The sequence below is a fragment of the Phoxinus phoxinus genome (genome assembly GCF_949152265.1).
Source record: "Phoxinus phoxinus genome assembly, chromosome: 19".
NCBI lineage: Eukaryota > Metazoa > Chordata > Actinopteri > Cypriniformes > Leuciscidae > Phoxinus > Phoxinus phoxinus.
In genome coordinates, this window is record NC_136894.1 from 2,630,308 (window position 1) to 2,647,532 (window position 17,225).

At 36.2% G+C, this 17,225-nt stretch overlaps 1 protein-coding gene across 1 annotated transcript in view; it reads left to right on the top strand.

The window, feature by feature from the left end:
* csmd3b (CUB and Sushi multiple domains 3b) overlaps window positions 1-17,225 on the top strand; it is a 393,297-nt gene that overhangs the window by 176,611 nt on the left and 199,461 nt on the right. Inside the window, exons 7-9 of the mRNA XM_079590749.1 lie at window positions 735-812; window positions 11,246-11,333; window positions 13,215-13,339. Coding sequence (XP_079446875.1) covers window positions 735-812; window positions 11,246-11,333; window positions 13,215-13,339 — 291 coding nt within the window. The remainder of the gene's footprint in view (window positions 1-734; window positions 813-11,245; window positions 11,334-13,214; window positions 13,340-17,225) is intronic.

The following is a 17,225-nucleotide window of genomic DNA, read 5'->3' on the forward strand; positions in this document are numbered from 1 at the left end:
CTTGTAATACACACACACCCCACACCACTACTAAACCTACCCTAACCAACCCATGCGTATCCTATGCACATAAAAACTCATTTTCACGTATAAATTGCACGATAAACACACTGTGTGCTATAGAAACGCATAGTGTGATCGGGCTGCATAATTTATGCAAGCTCTAATTTCGGTCCCTGTTCCTGAGTTTAGTCACTGTCACATCACATCACCAGGGTTCATTTTCAGGTCCGTGTTCCCATAACTAATGTGACGACCAGGAATTGTTTGTGTTGCTTTGCATTCATTAAGCATTTATTAGTTCGCTGATTTAATGACATGCACCATTCACAAAGGGAAAAAGATGCAGAAAGCATTTTCCACAATGTTTTCAAATATTCAGAGTGTTAGATGTTATTATTATTATTATTATTAGGTTTTACATTCCCAACAAGACTTCTGTTTGACCTTTGACACACTGGGCTACATGCTTGTCTGGATTAGTCTTGTCAAGGTTGACAACTGAACAGAAGTCCTGTCCCACACCACTCCTTTATTAATCCCACTTTTTCATTTTATTCAACACATGCCCATATTTTCTGTTCGCAGAGCACTTTGGAAATTGTCGACACTGCTATACTCTTCTGCTCTTCTCTCTCATGCGCTTGATGATGGTTTATTTTTTCAATGCTGACAAGTTTATTTATAATCTGATTTCATGTTTTTTTGTTTCATCTTTATTCCCCTTTAACTAGTGAAAAGGTCTGTAGATTTCAAATCTAGAGGAGTAAAATTATTCCCTGGCAAAGACAACAGCAACAAGTTTTCTATCTGTGAGTCTACCCTTTGTTACTATTTTATGGTAAATCTGTGTTACTAGTCTGGAGTCGATTACAGCAAACAGTGACCGTAAGATCATTGCAAGATCATCTCGTGCTGATAAGCATTTATCGGCAGAATCACAGATGAATTTCAGTTCCCACGAAAATCTCACAAGTTTCCAGGCGATTTAATTCAACACCCCACTGAGAGTTATTTCCTCAAAAGCATGAATGGCAGTTTACCGTAAAATTGTGATTTGTACCCCATAATGAGGGAGTGACCTTGTGGCTCGTGATATGGTCGTAAATTTCATTTTTAAATCAACATAGGTTCAGCTTCTCCTCGGTTTACTTATATATGGCTTGCAGCTGAAGCCCTTTGGTCTAAGAGGTTATATTTATTTAAATTATGGATTTACATAAGTATACAAAAAGTATGTTATGTAACAGACATCAGACATTTATGAGCATAGTTCACTCAAGCACAATTACGTAATTTGGTTAAACAAGACAGCGACATGAAACTCAAATTCATGTTTCTTCACTTTAATATTCCAGCATGCACTCCTATGTCTCTGTAACATTCAAAATTGGTGTTTTATTTCAATGACGGCTTAGTATGCATTCAATTATTAAAACAGTTGTGCTAAAATGGAGCCAGTCCTGTAGATATAAAAAGCTCTTATGATTCCCTAAACTTTTTGATGCCTCTAAATATATCATTATATTATATGTATATGATGGTATGGAATAAATAAAATATAAAGGCAGATATGTTGTCATGTACAAAGACTCATTTACACTGTGTAAGACAAGTAAGCATGATATTATGAAGACAAACATAGTGTATGCGTAATCATTTCATTTAATGTTTTTAGATTGTTTTTTATATTGTACTTACGACAAATAAAATGACAAAATAGGGGGAAAATGTCATTTTAAATATATATAACCCTGAAAATAAACATTAAAATGTGTTTTTATAGTGCCATTTACAGTAAATCTGTATTTTTTTTATTTTATATTTTTTGAAGCCCTCTCCAAACCCCCATAATAAAACATTTCCTTGTAAAATGGAGAAGGAAAGATTGTGTTATGCCATCCTTTTTTCTGAAAGACAGTCCAGCAAATGAGCCGAAGATCCGCAGCGAGATAAACTACAACAGCATGTCTCCAATTGACCAAATATATAAAAACCTGCAATGATCTTCAACAGCGTCATGTTTGTTTTAATCGACTCTTTTATTTAGTTTGGTTTGCTTGTGCTCTCCTTATTTTCCGTTGAATGTATTTGTGTTGTCAGTGAGTGCCATGTTTTTCGATTTCGGTTCATTTTTTGTTCATTGCTTTATTTGTGGATCGTTATCTGCTGATATTGCTTGCATGACCAATCTCCCTTGCCATTTCCAAACCAGCAGTTTCTCTGTCCGTCAACAACACAACACAGTGAGCAATGTTTGCACCATGCGGTTCTAATCTAGTTCCCATTGTGAAAGTTATCAAACTAGATTGCAGCTGTCAAACACGGGAAATATCCGCTATTCATTATTTTTCTTGTAACTTGGATATTGTTGGGAATAATGCACTGTGAGCATTAACCCTTCCATAATGTCGGGCATTTTCCGTTAGAAGAAGCTTTTAATGCTTCCATTAGCCTTTTACTTATTATAGCTATTGAGGGAATTTGAAGCCTTAAGTGTACTTCGGCCATGGCGTAATTTTCATCGGCGGTCGATGCGCGTACAACAGCGCAAGATGAATGTTGAGACAGAAGAGTCCACTAGATGGCGATGTGCACAGTTGTCATGTACTACTGTGCAGTCAAAGAAGAGTGTGTAAAGAGCAATACAAAACGGCATATTCTTCTCCAGCGGTTTTGTTTTGTGATTGAAAAAAATATGAGATGGGAGGAAAAATTATTCTCTCGCAAAAAAAAATGTGTTCCCTTGAAACTTTGCGTTCGCTCGCACAACTTTTGAGTTCTTTGTGAGCGAACGCAAAGTTTCCCGGGGGACCGCAAAGGTTTTTTTTAAGCGAACGCAAAAGTTTTGCATGGGAACGGAAAGGTTTTGTAAACGAACACAACGTTTTCCGCCGGGGGAGCGCAAATGTTTTGCAAGGGAACAAAGTTTCTTGAGGGAACGCAACATTTTTGAATGGGAACGCAAAGGTTTTGTGATCGAACTCAAAGTTTTTGTCAGAGGTTTTGCGAGCGAACAGTTTTTTTTCAGGGGAATGCAAAAGTTTTGCAAGAAAACGCAAAAAAAGCATAAATAATTTTTTCCCTCCAATCTCATATTTTTTTCATCACCATATACCTTTAAGGGCTCCTTATCCATCGGCGCTCATCAGCGTTTTAGTTCACTTTGAAAGCTGTACGAACACGAATGTGCTCGGGAAAATCAAGTTTACTCGGGACTTTAGATGTAGTGTTGATAACATTCTGGTGAAAATCTGCTTTCAGATGTGCAAAACAATTCTCAAACTCATGAGACGGACAAATAAAATGCAAAAAACAAATGCTGAAAATTGCTTTCAGTGCAGATTATCTTTGAATTTGAAACCTAAAGATACCCGCATGCACACAAACTCTATATTTATGGCGTATTGTGAGACACATCTTCAGGTTGAGGGTCTTTTGTTATATATATATACTGTAGAGCTGTGTATAATGGTTTAAAGTGCTTCTGGCACTGTGTCGTTCATAGATCCCTATTAAAATGACCTTAAACTGAACTCTATACTTCAGGTTTACTGCTTACATATCAAGTGGAGACAAGAGAAGTGACTCCCCTCTAATGCTTTTGGAATATGTTTTAAATATGTGCTTCTGAGAAGAGCTCATCTTGCTTCATTGCTAATGCAACTTGCCTTGTTGCATTCAGAATATAGTGTTAGAAACCAAATGAGCCTGAGGCGTAAAATTTCTGTGTGGGACAAAGTGTGTTCATATTATATAAATATTGGTTTTCCATGACATCATGCAGTTAACAGAATTAAGTACACTAAGCAATCGCTGACCTTTTAGGCTTTTATGTAGGGAAATTTCAAGTTACTTTGATTATAAAGTGTTTCAAACGTATGGAATAAAACACACACAAAAGTGTATACATATTTTAACGTCTTCCTACCAATTTAACATTCTCCTAGGTTACTCCTTTCAACTTTACGGAGCCACTGCGTAACGGAAATTGAAACACTTAAAATTGAATTAGAAAGATTTTACTGCCAAATAAGTTCATTAAACACACCAGTTTGAGTTATGATGCCAAAACATGGTGTTTTACGTAATGGTAAGTTAAGATAACTTGATTTCTTCATTAATGACAACATTAGGGTTTACAGTGTGTAAGTTGCTCAACATGTACTGCACCGGTTTAAATAAACTTTCTCATAATCAAAACATCAACTAATATTTGTTACTTAAAATATGCCATTTATTACTAAACTTTAAATTACTATACATATTTTTGCCTAAAAAGTATTAGTATGGTTGAAGTGTTTTCTTTTTTTGGTAACACTTTATTTTACAGTGTTCTTGTTACATATGTTACCATACCATACTTACCATAGTAATAACAGTAAATTATGCATAATTACATGCAACTAAGCCTCAACCAAACCTTAATCCTACCCTAACCCTATAGCAAGTACATAGTTAATTAATATTACTCAGTACTTAAATATATAATTACACTGTAACAATGACAATCACATTCTAAATCTATAAACAGCTCAGCTTAACTGTATTTTATATTTATTTAAAGTCAATTAAAAAAGATATGTAAAATATTTTTAATCTGCTTTATGTAAAAAAAATTTTTTTATTGTACTAAAGCATAAAAATACCATAACATGTTTGCAGAGATTTAGGCAACATGGTTACAAGTTCCATACTTGTTTCTCAGAAAAACAATCCAGCCAGTTATTCTACTTTGAAATGTGAGTTCCCTGTCAGAATGTTTGTTTTTGTTGTGGTCTGTGTGACTCCGCCCACTGCCAATTTAACCAATAGTATTTCACAGCGTATTGCAGTCATGGAAGCCAGAGATCCTAAAAAGCCTTGGATAAAAAAACGCAGATAAATCAACAGATCAACTTACAGTGTAAAGGCCCGTTCACACCAAAAATTATAACTATATGACCGTCCACATCAACGCACGATATCGTTCTGTTTATTATAAGCTGCAGTTTTGTCGTCTGCCGCTTTAAATTCAGGGTGGATTCTGATTGGCTGTCGATGTCTTTATCATTCATAAAAAAATTGTTCTGAAAATGATTCCAACGATATTGTTCTCTGTGCCGTTATTATTACAGTTGTGGTGTGGACTCTGATATTATTATATATTTAGAATTAATTTTAGAACTATATCTTTATAGTTATCGTCCTTGGTGTGAACATGTGACTTAATGTCAATTGCAAATGTCATGTCCTCAATCTGGCAACCCTCGGTGTGTCGAGTCTGAGGACGATGGGGGACACAACTCTCTATAACCCATTTCTACTTCTAGCTGTCAATATCACAAACTGCACCTTTAAGTATTAGCTTGCAATTTTCAGTAATACTCCAGAACTGCAAAGTAGAGGGTTTTTTTGTAAAATAATATTATCTATTCATTCATTCCTTGTAAATGTTCTTTCTCTTAAGGCTGATCTTTATAGCGTTTAAGTAATGAATTATGAACGCCCATACACTGTAAAAAAAATAATAATAATTGAAACCAATTTTGGGTCAATTACATTTTTAACCCAACGTTTGGGTTTGTCCATATTTGACCCAAAATTGGGTTGAAACAACCTAGAATTTTTTTGTATAATTGGTTTCAACATGTTGATTGTTTGCACCAGGTATATATGTTTTACAGTCAAACCAGCTGGTATATTACTTTTTGTGGCTACATGGGAACTAATTTTGTCAATAATTTGGCATGACACCATGGATGCACATTGATCATGGAGTAAGTGTGTGCATGTGACTGCATGCTTGTGTGCTTGCTCACCCTGCGTATGTGTTCACCTGAACGCCCCATATTTCCTGACGCATGCTGGCGATGTCCAAGAAAGGGCATGAAGCATTGAGTATTTATATAAAGCTATGTTTTATTTGTGATTTGTTTGTGCATTGGCCACATGAATTCATTAAAAATAAAATGCGATATGCACATAAGTATTATTCAAAAAACACTTTTTCTTGTGCAAGGTAAGGGATGTGATGTTTCTGTATACCAGTCATTTCCTATCACAGAGTGGATGTGTGTGTTTTGAATCTATGAATGTTCGGGTGAATGTGTGAGATACAGTGTCAAAGGAGTGTTTCATCATCTGTGTGTGTGTGTCTGTGTGAATTAGAGGGATGCAGAGAAAGCGAGGCAGAGGGTAAGTTTGAGGGAATGAGAATAACAGGTCTCACAGAGAGTTCTGCCTCTCTGACTGTTGATTGAGCTCTAAAAGCCCTGCGGGTTTCATACTCCACTAGCCTTGAATGTGAGAAAAAAGGCAACTTTTCTAAACATAGCAGAGGAATCATTCTAAAGGATGACCTGGGAAAGGAGTGCACTAAAATAACCCCAAACTTCCAGCAGAAAGGCCTAAATTCTCCCAGGCTGATGGATGGTGAAAACTGCAACATGATGCTTCAGCTCAGAGCCCATTAGAAGAGAACAGCGAGTTAAACGCCGAGACAGTCCCCTGACCTCAACACGTCTTGATTTAGTTATTTATTTTCACACGGACAGTTGGGTCCTATCGTTTTCTTCAACAGAATGATGCAGTCATCAACCGACTGTGTTTTGATGTATGAAATATTAGGGGAAATATTTCTTATTTATGTATAGTTTTATTTATATTTTGAATTATATATTAAGTTTTTAATTTAATTTGTGTTTCATCTTTAGTAATTTAGTCTTTTTTTCAATTTTTGTATTTTTTCAGTTTCAAATATTTGTTTAAAGTTTTTCAACTACACTCTAAAAAATGCTGGGTTGTTTCAACCCAAATTTGGGTCAAATATGGACAAACCCAGCCGTTGGGTTACATTTTTTAACCCAACGCTTGGGTTCGTCCATATTTGACAATGAGTTTTTATTTATTTTATTTTATTTATTTTTAAATTAACCTAAATATTTTTAATAGTTTTAGTTTTGGTTAAGGATAATAAACCTGGTTGGGTAGTAACTAGTTAAGTTAGTAGCGTCACTATTTTGAGTTATATTCATCAGTAGCTCAGCATCAGTGTATTTAATCTTAAGTTAAGATGTTTTCTAAATACTGTAATTGTACAAAGAAAAGAAAAAAGGCTTTTTTATCATTATTTTCCTTCTGACTGAGAGCCTTTAATCCCACAGGTCGACTAAACTACAATATAACAATATATATTTCTAAAGCAGATATTTAAATGCACTTTTCCTTTTAGCCCTTTTCAGTTCTTAGAGAGTTCATTATGTTCAGTTAAAGCTGAAGAGGTTTCAACAAATTTCATCACTGAAGGTAGAGGAATTACATCAGACTGAAACTGGTCACAGATTCAATCAGAAGAATAAATGGTCCTGCAAAAATCATGACTAATTGAGATTGAAATAAAAAAAGAAAATCACGAGGCGTTTTTACGAGGGAGATGAGAGCGAATTATCTGGCTACAAAGACTTCAGAGTCTGTCGTTTTGGCCATTTTAACCATTTAAACACATTTTAAGTGTTTTTTTTTATCAACACAGGCTCAAAAGCAGGCCTGAATTTGATCAAGCTTTTTCCAAAAGGCATAGGGTCAAGATATCAGTCCACCCGTCAAAAGACCTGTGTCACTGAATGCCTCACTACAAATGCGCACAACACTTTTGTAGACAAAATTACTATAAACTATCCCCAAAAGTTGACTAATGTACTAAAATGTTGTGCGGATCTACTTTTTCTTCAACCAAATATCTAAATATTGTCTTTATTATTTTTCTAGAAATTTTGAAGGCATTACAGTTACATTTAGGGTCTGAGTTATATATGTACACACACATGTAATGTCCATATATGGTAATGCTCATCCATGTATTGTTTTTGTAAATTGTATTACTTGCGGCATGAACTGAACTTTAATATGTTCAACTATATGATTTGTTTTTAGGGTAAAAATACGTCGCTGTCGGGCAGAAACGTCTTATGTCCAAAACCGTGGGAAAAAAACACTGCACTTTTTATCAGTATTGCTGGTCTGGCTTTATATTATGGTCAGACACTTGCATGTGTCATTACATTATTAACATTGTACCAAAATCAAGCCCATTATTTGTGAGTTTTTTGAGGATCAAATTGAGTTACAATGGAGTTTTCATTGGTTAAATATTTGCAAAACCCACAGACAGACGTAAAGCTGTCCAATAGTAATGATTTATGAAAAATAAATGAAAAAGACACAATATAGAGATACAAGGTTTTCACCCGACAGAGATGATATGCACTGTCAACTCAACTGACTGGGATTCAACAACACGCTACAGCCTTTAATGTAATTGTTCTTTCAGAATAAGAGGGAAAATCTAATTTTGTGTCATTTTTCTACACAAGCCGAGCACCATCCAGTGCACTTGTAGGGCTCAAAGCATCACAGTGTTTGCTAGCTTCACAAGCACCTAAATCTGTAACCTAAATCCCACGCATGTCTGCAAATACACACCGCACACGTGTGCAGATACAACAATGCTTTTTTTAACATATCCACACTACTCCTACACGCAATGATGTTTCTGAATGTTGTAGGATTGTTTTGAATCAAACATGCAAACTTTTTTTCCTGGATGTTCAGGGTTGATTTGTGTGTTTGTTTGTTGAGTTGAGTGGAGTGAATGAGGAAATGCATGAAAGGATAGATAGATATAGAGTGATTATACGTATATTCACCAGATCTCACATATCACAGACATTCATCAGAAACTTCTGTTTTGTGTCATAACTCACACCCTGTTCATTTCTTCATGTGCACTCTAAAAAATGCTGGGTTGTTTTAACCCAATTTTGGGTTAAATATGGACAACCCCAAACGTTGGATCAAAAATGCAATTTAAAAATGTAACCCAATGGCTGGGTTTGTCCATATTTGACCCAAAATTGGGTTAAAACAACCCAACATTTTTTGGAGTGTGTAGTTTTTGTTATTTGCTGTTGTCTCCACCGATGTGAGTCCACATTTATCACATCCTGGAGATTTCCATTCAAGTTAAACTCTGGCAAGTCGAGATGTTTTCCCTGATCTGGTAAATAACCCATTTTTAAGGCAAGGCCGCTGAATATTACAGGGACCGCGTGAAAGCATAATGGATAAATCATGCCATGTAGACATTGTGTATGTAATATTTTACAATGAATTGTTAGACTTTATAGACGTACACAAAAGTGAGGTAGTTAACATGAAATACTTTTGGGAAGTCCCGTAGTTTGACACGCTATACCATAATCTTTTTATATATTACATTTATTTACATATTATCTTAAAATCTTGGTAAAAGTCCATGGACTTTGCATGTCAATTGCCAGGTAAAGTGGGAGTTGCTTTGAAGTAGTAAGCTTGGATTAATGGCACGGATATTAATGCTAATTAACTTAATCACAGAGTGGGCTGAGTATCTCAATGTTCAAAGCTCTGCAAAATACAGGAAAATCACATTTTGAAAAGCTGTAGCTTTTGATGTTAGTCACAGTTTCACCCGTGCTTTGAGGAAATCAACCTTTGTATTGGTTTGACATTTGCATATGCTCCATTTTCCCATTGCACCTTTCCAGACCCTTTAATAGTTAATGAAGAAGCCAGATTGAATCTGTAAAAAAGCATGAAAATGGATCTTCGGAAGAAAAGCAGGTTGTGGTAACCGACAACCTTCGCAGGAATGTACATAGACGTTTCATGATGTTCTGACAGCTCTGACGTGAATTGCCTCTTTAAATGAGACTAATTCCCAAGTTGTTTGGATGAATAAAGAACAATCAGTTTTTCTTCCATTTATAATTTGCAAGATATTGTTTTTCCTCGTTTGTTTTTCTTGTTCTTTTCCTCAGAATCACTCAATGCTCATGTTTAAATCTCATAATGTTACATTGTCTCATCTTTCCACTTGTATCTTGTGCGTTTCATTACCTTTAACCTGTAGGATGAATTCACTAAACAATTGCAGCACTTAAGCATGCAATATTTCGGAAAAAAAAAGAAAAAAAATAGCACTGTCATGAGTATTTAAATTAGGTCATTGAAATTGTTTCATAATTTGCATAATCTAGTAAATTGCCGTTAAAACAACGAGAAAAGCGTGTGTGAATAAGTTCCTCACTGTAGGCATCCTTCATTCAAGTCCTCCTCATCATTCAATCACAAGCCGTTTCTGGAGAGACATCTTGAGCCTCATTTAAAGGGATTTAACATCCAGCATGTGCTTACAAGTCTGAGTCAGTAAACAGAAATTAGAGGAAGCCACCATTCCTCATTAGATTGTCTTAGGAATTAAACGTTTTCGGGACAGTTAAACAAATGCAAAGACATCCACTTAAGAAAATAACGATATGTACTGCTACTAAGACTGGTACGGAAACAAATGAAGTGCATTTGCACTGGAAAGTCATTTGAGCTTCTTTAATATGGCCTGGATGCATAAAACGTGAGTGTCTTCAATACAGTGGGAGTCATTTTCATTTTACCGTGCTGTGCTTGTGTGCATGCTGCATTTCTGCATTATGTGGAGACTAATCAGCATATTTTGACTGCATGGTTAAATGAAATATTAATTGTGCATTAATTTTATCACCCTGTAGACGTACAGTACAAGTGTGTATGTGCGTGTAAAGGGCTGCATTTGAAGTCAGGTTCACTCGGTTGGAAAATGAGAGGTGACATGGTGCTCTCAACCTCAGATAGAAAGACTTCTGTAGTCACATGGCCCATGCCAACAACCAACTCAAACCTCAGTCTTTTTCAGATTAGATCACGCAAAACAAAGAAATTATAATAGCGTAAATCAATAACATTGATTAATTAAATAAACGTGTATATGTTGCAGAAGGGTTACTGCGCAATGTCCTTGAGTCAGCGTTTTTTTTTTTCTGACATAGTGTTCGACTATAATCTCTATTAATACTACTGATAATAAAGTGTGCCCTCAATTTAACATGAAAAGCTGCTAATACGATCTGGGATTTAGTCAGTATCTCCACTTTCAATGATGTAGTCACACTCTTACAAAGCGACAACTGCACTGAGACACATTAGTGGGGATGTGTTAGCGGTTATCAATTAGATGATTCGAGGGTGTGTGTGTGTGTGTGTGTGTTGTGTGTTTGTGTCTGTGTTCCCATGTAAGCTCCACCTCCTCTTCAAATCGTTCTGTGAAGCCGTTTGCATGAGGCTTGCATGACGAACATGAAGTTTATCCGTATGTATGTGTCTAATGCCTAACTGTGCTCTGAAATTGCAGTAAACGAAGGAGGGATCAAACAGGCGTCTAACTCCTGTCCAGACCCGGGGGAACCGGAAAATGGCAAGCGCATTGGCAGCGACTTTAGGTAATCACTCTTAGGAACTGTGTGTCCCAATGAAGACTTCGCTGGAAGGTATCTGGTTATTCCCACATTCCCCACCAAGACTGCTAGCATTGGATGCTGATAATTAAATTCTGATGGATCAATCACGGCTTTTTTAAGTTTCCGAACGGCCCCGCTATACTTCAAACTTGTGTAACATAATTTTTATCAAAATCAGGCCAAAACGAAGTCCGGGAGTTCAGAACAGCTTGCCAAAGCGAACTTTCCAGAAAAGTTTACTCTGGCTGGTGAGCGGCTTCGAACTACCATTGGTCCTTGGTGATTATGTAATAAGGAGGTGTGGCTCTGAGGCTCCGCCCTCTTTGAACATGTCGTTTCTTCTCTAATCCGTCGCGGTCAAACGTCTACAAGTAAAATCATGAACACAATGGAGAGCCGCTTTAAATTACGACATAATTCTGATCGAGACACTGACACTGTTTTTTATGTTTAATACTCTAAAGCGGCTTGCTTTAAAGCAATCTATTGTATAAAGTGCTGTATAAATAAACGTGACTTGACTTGAATTGCAGAGTTAATGTAAATATTTCCACATCGCTATGGTCAGATGCTTTCTGAACTGTTATTTTCTCAGCACTGTCATTTTCGTTAAACGTTTATCTTGTTATTGAAAGGAAAATGCGCAGCACATATTTACATCTTCATCTAAACGGCGTCGGTATGTTCGCTAACATTATACCGTTGCTCACATATTTCAAACGTCTTTATACCCCTAAGCAAAGTATAGAAAAAAACTTTGCGGTGAGTATATCAGGGCTTTAATATTTACATGGTAACACATTAGTGTAATATTGCTGCAGTGTTCGTCTTGTTGCTTTGCAGATATTTTTTTTTATACATTGTAATGGCTTTAAGGTTATATATAGATAATTTCAACTCTAATAATTTTTTCATATCCACATATTTATTTATTGGATGAGTAGTTGTATAATAACTGGGATAATGCACAGTCAGCCCTCACATATAACATTTTCCAAGGAGAGACGAAAACTGTATGGATACAGCGCTTCTACACTGAGGCCTGTCATTAATATTGTAGCATCTGAATATCTTTACAGTAGTGTCCTCTGTTTAGCACTCCCGGAGCATATAAATCATGTTCTCCAGTCCAGACCCTTGCAAGACGTTCCCAATGTCAAGCTAATACCAGCTCCACAGGGAAGCTGACAATATGTGAATGGAGACACTAATTAGGGCTAGCCGATTCAAATTGCGGCGCTGACGTTATTCCAGGTTTTTGTGTAACATGGCTTTAGGATTGCAGAAAACCCCAGCGAATGCTGCCAAAAGCGTTTCATGTTTGGAAGAAGAGGTTTTTATGTGCAACAACTGTTTGTGGTTTCCTCAAATGAAAGTACATGTAAGGTCAGAGTCGGAGTTTGCAGAGTGGATTTGTTGAGATCTGTCCAACCCCAGATTGAAGGAAGCATTGAAGAAATGGAGAAAGCTATAAAGTTTTATGGGGTATCAAGGCAGTATTGATAGAAAGGATAAGACGCTCTTTTGATATGTTTTCATTTATTTATCCCTCTCTTGTGCATGTTGCACTATATTTCCTCTCTAACTTTGCGTTTGTATGTTTTGTGCTTGCATAGAGCTGAGAGTATACGGCATATTTCATTTGAAATGTAATTTTTCTTTTTTCTTTTTGAAAAGATGCACAATATTTTTCCGTGCCATCTTGGCTGAATGACTGATACACAACGTTATATATAACCCGACTTTAAGCTCTCAATGCCTTATTTTCATGTGCATATTTCACCCTGTTCATTGAGTCATGCTAAAGGATTTGTGTTGGATCTGATTTGTTTGTCATTCTGTTTGTCATGTGCGTCCCCACAGTATCGGTTCGACAGCCCAGTTCACCTGTGATGAAGATCACGTTCTTCAGGGATCCAAGAGCATCACGTGTCAGAGAGTGGCGGAGGTGTTCGCGGCATGGACTGATCATAGACCTGCCTGTAGAGGTGAGTCTGTCACTTGCTTACCACGCTGAACATCTGCATATGTTGCTGTTCAAATTCAATAAGTCTAAATCAGATTAATGTTATGGGTGTGTTCACACTTGGCAGGTTTGATTCTATTAAAACGAACTTTGGTGAACTCAAAGTTCTCCAGAATAAAGGGGTCGTGACAGGGATATTTTATTACTTGAATGTGTTCCTTGAGGTTTTTTGAATTTTTTTAAAAATATATATATGCGGAAAAAATACTATTTTCAGGCTTCAGCTGCTTTACGGCTTGTCAGTTGTCAATGTTCTGATTGGCTAACGTCATTGTGATGGGGGAACGTATCAATGCCCACTCACTAGTGTTTTGAAAACATTATATATATATATATATATATATATATATATATATATATATATATATATATATATATATAAAATAAAATAAAATAATAAAACAATGCATTTTCATAGATTGTTTACTTACAGTTTGTGATGCCGCTGGTCTTAGATCGAATAGAGTTCTCTGTAACCCATGAATAAGTTAGCAAAACTAAAACAAAAAAAATTAAGTTAAGAAATTCTAAGTTTAATTAAGCAGACCTGGCAGATTTTTATTTTATAATCTGACAATATTAGACTAAGCTAATACATACATGTAACTTAAAATGTTCATGTAATCTCAACTTAAATATTTTTTGTAGTGTAAACTTGGCTAAAACTCTTCTAAATTAGTATAGCAAAACATGAAATGCTACTAAATCTACCTCTTAACATTAATTCTGGACAAAATACGTTATATAATACTTTTTATCTCCCTTTCGAGTTTCGTGGTAAAGCATGCTGGGAAATAGAAATCCCAGCCCGGTTTCAGTTAAACTTAAGTTTGCCAAAATTAAAAGAAACAAGTTCATAAAACTCAAAACAACTAAACAATTCAGATTTCTTAAAATATATCAGTTTTGCAAACTCAAAAGAAAGTTCTAAATACTCGTAAAAGTTAATTTGATTGAAATAATTTGTTTCATTTAAGTGTACCAATTAATTATTTTGAGCGCTAGGGTTTACAGTGGCTACTTCATCTTTCAATAAAAGTGTATTTGTGAACTCTTCTTTGCACTGGACCACATTTACGAAACAATCTGCAAGTCAAATGCTCCGGAAAAAATATATATAATGTCATTAATGTCATTAAATAATGCCAAGATGGCATTAAAAATAAACCATACACTTGTTATTGACTCTTCTGAAGCCTGTACAGTGATGCACACGAGCAGTTTAAACAGAACACATCTCCTTTCTCTTCCATCTGTCCTGTTATCAGCAGACTCACGTGTGAGGAGTACGTCAGAAACTGAATGCTCGATACTGTATTCAATGAGTGAGCATACGCCGTACGAGATTATCCATATCGGTTTGAAAAGAAGTCGAGTAAATGATTTTTGGGTGAACTATACCTTTAAGATTAAACCTGCACAGTCTTGTCAAGCCTTCTCTTCTTTCAGCATTATGAATTTGGGTCAGCCATCGAGAAGAGACGTTTGGTCTGAATACTTAGTGGGATTAATTATAGCTAGAAGGGGTAGGTTAGAAGGAGTAATGTTAATTAATTTCAGGAGTGTTTGCAGTTGTGTGGTGACAAGCTTACTAATCAACTTTTTCTTTCTTTTTTACACTGGATCTGATAGTATTGCCATGGCAACTACTAAAATTCAGAGCAGAATTTGCATGCCGGCAGTGACTTACTGTAGCTTTTCACAGCCCTAATGCTCATAGTGTCAGTCGGCTGCCCTGGGCAAACAAACAGGAACTGGACTGTCTCCATCATACTTTAATTATAGCTCAAAATCAAGTGGAGTGACACTTTCATCATGCATTTAGAGATCGCTTTTTTATTTCCATTACTTGCTTATTTTGAACACTTGTCATTAATTAAGCAAGCTCAACAGTCATTCATTAATTTAGCTATAGCATTAAATTGATCCTCGTCTCAGTTTTTAGTGTTTATTTAAATTATTCTATCACTGTAGTCTCCTGTCTGTTAGTTAGCAGCTTGCATGGCCTTTTAACAGCAGAAGTGACAAAAATCCCAGTCGCACAGGGGTGGGAACGTTGTAAAACTGTGGCGCTATTAGCACAAACGATGTGTTTCCATGCAGTGTGATTTACATAATTTCCTTTTATGAATATTATCATGTATTTGCCTGCATTGTTTTCACTTTGTTTTGTTGAGCTACAGATTTACTATGCATGTAAAATTATAATTATTTTAAACCACAACAATCATAAATGACTTTTATTGACATCATATTTTAGTTTACGGTGCATGTCTTTAAATTAAAGCATAAACTGGATAATAAGGGCGATATTAAGCTGTCGTATGGTCACTTTACTTTGTTCCCCGCCTATGTAATAGCTTCTTTTTTTCCCCCAGTGACCAATTGCTCTTAAAACACGTGCATGGGTTTGTATTGTTCACTGTCACAGCTGTGGACAGCCGCTAATGAAAGGGTTTGCATGTTCTTGTGGTGCCATTTTTCTCCAGTTCCAGAGCACATTGGGATTTGTGGCTCAGGCTATTGGCTCCAACACTTCTGTCTGGAACAGAGAGTACCTATGAGCAAAAAGCTCTGCCAGAAAGCCCTGCACTAGCCAAGCAACTGCCATTGATATGAAAGTGAATGCTAAAATACTCTGCAGGTATTATAGACCTCCTTGAGCAGAACCCAGACAGTGCGACCCCAAGTGAAACTACTTTAGCAGTTCATTTTTATGCTTGTTTATTAGCGGATCGAAAAAGCCAGAGAATTGACTGGGCACAGGTGGCCCTTGCTAAGTCAATTGCTTGCGAATGATGTTTAGTAATCCTTGACTTTTGAAATAAGACAAGGCAATTGGTCTTGATGTAGAAGGACGAGTAGCTTTAAAATAGGCGATGTTGTTTCTAAGATGGACTATTAATGCGTGTTTGGATGTTTTGTGGCCGCGGAAAGCAGGAAAATGACCGTGTTCGAGGTTTAATGATGTAATTGATCATTCTGGGTGGCAATTGTTTTTTGTTCAGCCTGTTCCGATGTCTTGGAGTCTCCTAATCTTTATGCTTGCTGCTGACTTGGCCCATTTTCCCTGTAGAGGTCGGCTTCAGTGTCAGGAAGTGTGAAACCGCAAATAGGGCTGAATATACAAGGGATGCATAAAAGAGGATATTTTATTTGGGTGATATGGGCAGTTATCTTGATACTTAGAACTAAAAGCTTATCCGAATGCCAAACCCCTGTTGGAAAGCGCCAGCAATGTTCTTGATTAAATGATCCGATAATGTAAGAATCACAGCAGGCAGTCAGGCTAATGTACTTTTAAACCAAAGAGGAAGCAAAAGAAGGTCAAATTAATTTTGAATAAAAAACAAAGTAAAACTTTATACAACAGTTTATCCGGTTCTTGAATTTCTGTGACTTTGCGGCATATAGGATTCAACGGCGTGGTGTGGATCGTGACTTGTTTCTGTAGGTTATATAGTTACGCCAGTAGGTGGCGACATGTGGCGTTTTTTTATTATAAATGAATTGCTAAAGTGAATCGTTTATTAACAGGAGAAGAACTGTCTTCACCAAAAATTGCATACTTTTTGAGTAGGTTCTTTTGAATAATTAATTATTTTGCAGCTGTATGAATGAATGAATGAATACTACATGCGTAATGTTGTCATTGTTATGTGACCTAGCATCACTGACCGTGTCTCATGGGATAGTAAAGTGTCAATCTTTGTTGGCGGACCACAAATAGACAGTGTAACTGCAATAATGTATCTAAAATGTTAGTTAGTCAATATTAACTACTTATTTTTTATTTATTTTTAAAGAGAATTGCACAACGGCTTCTGTGGCATTGCTTAAATTCGCCT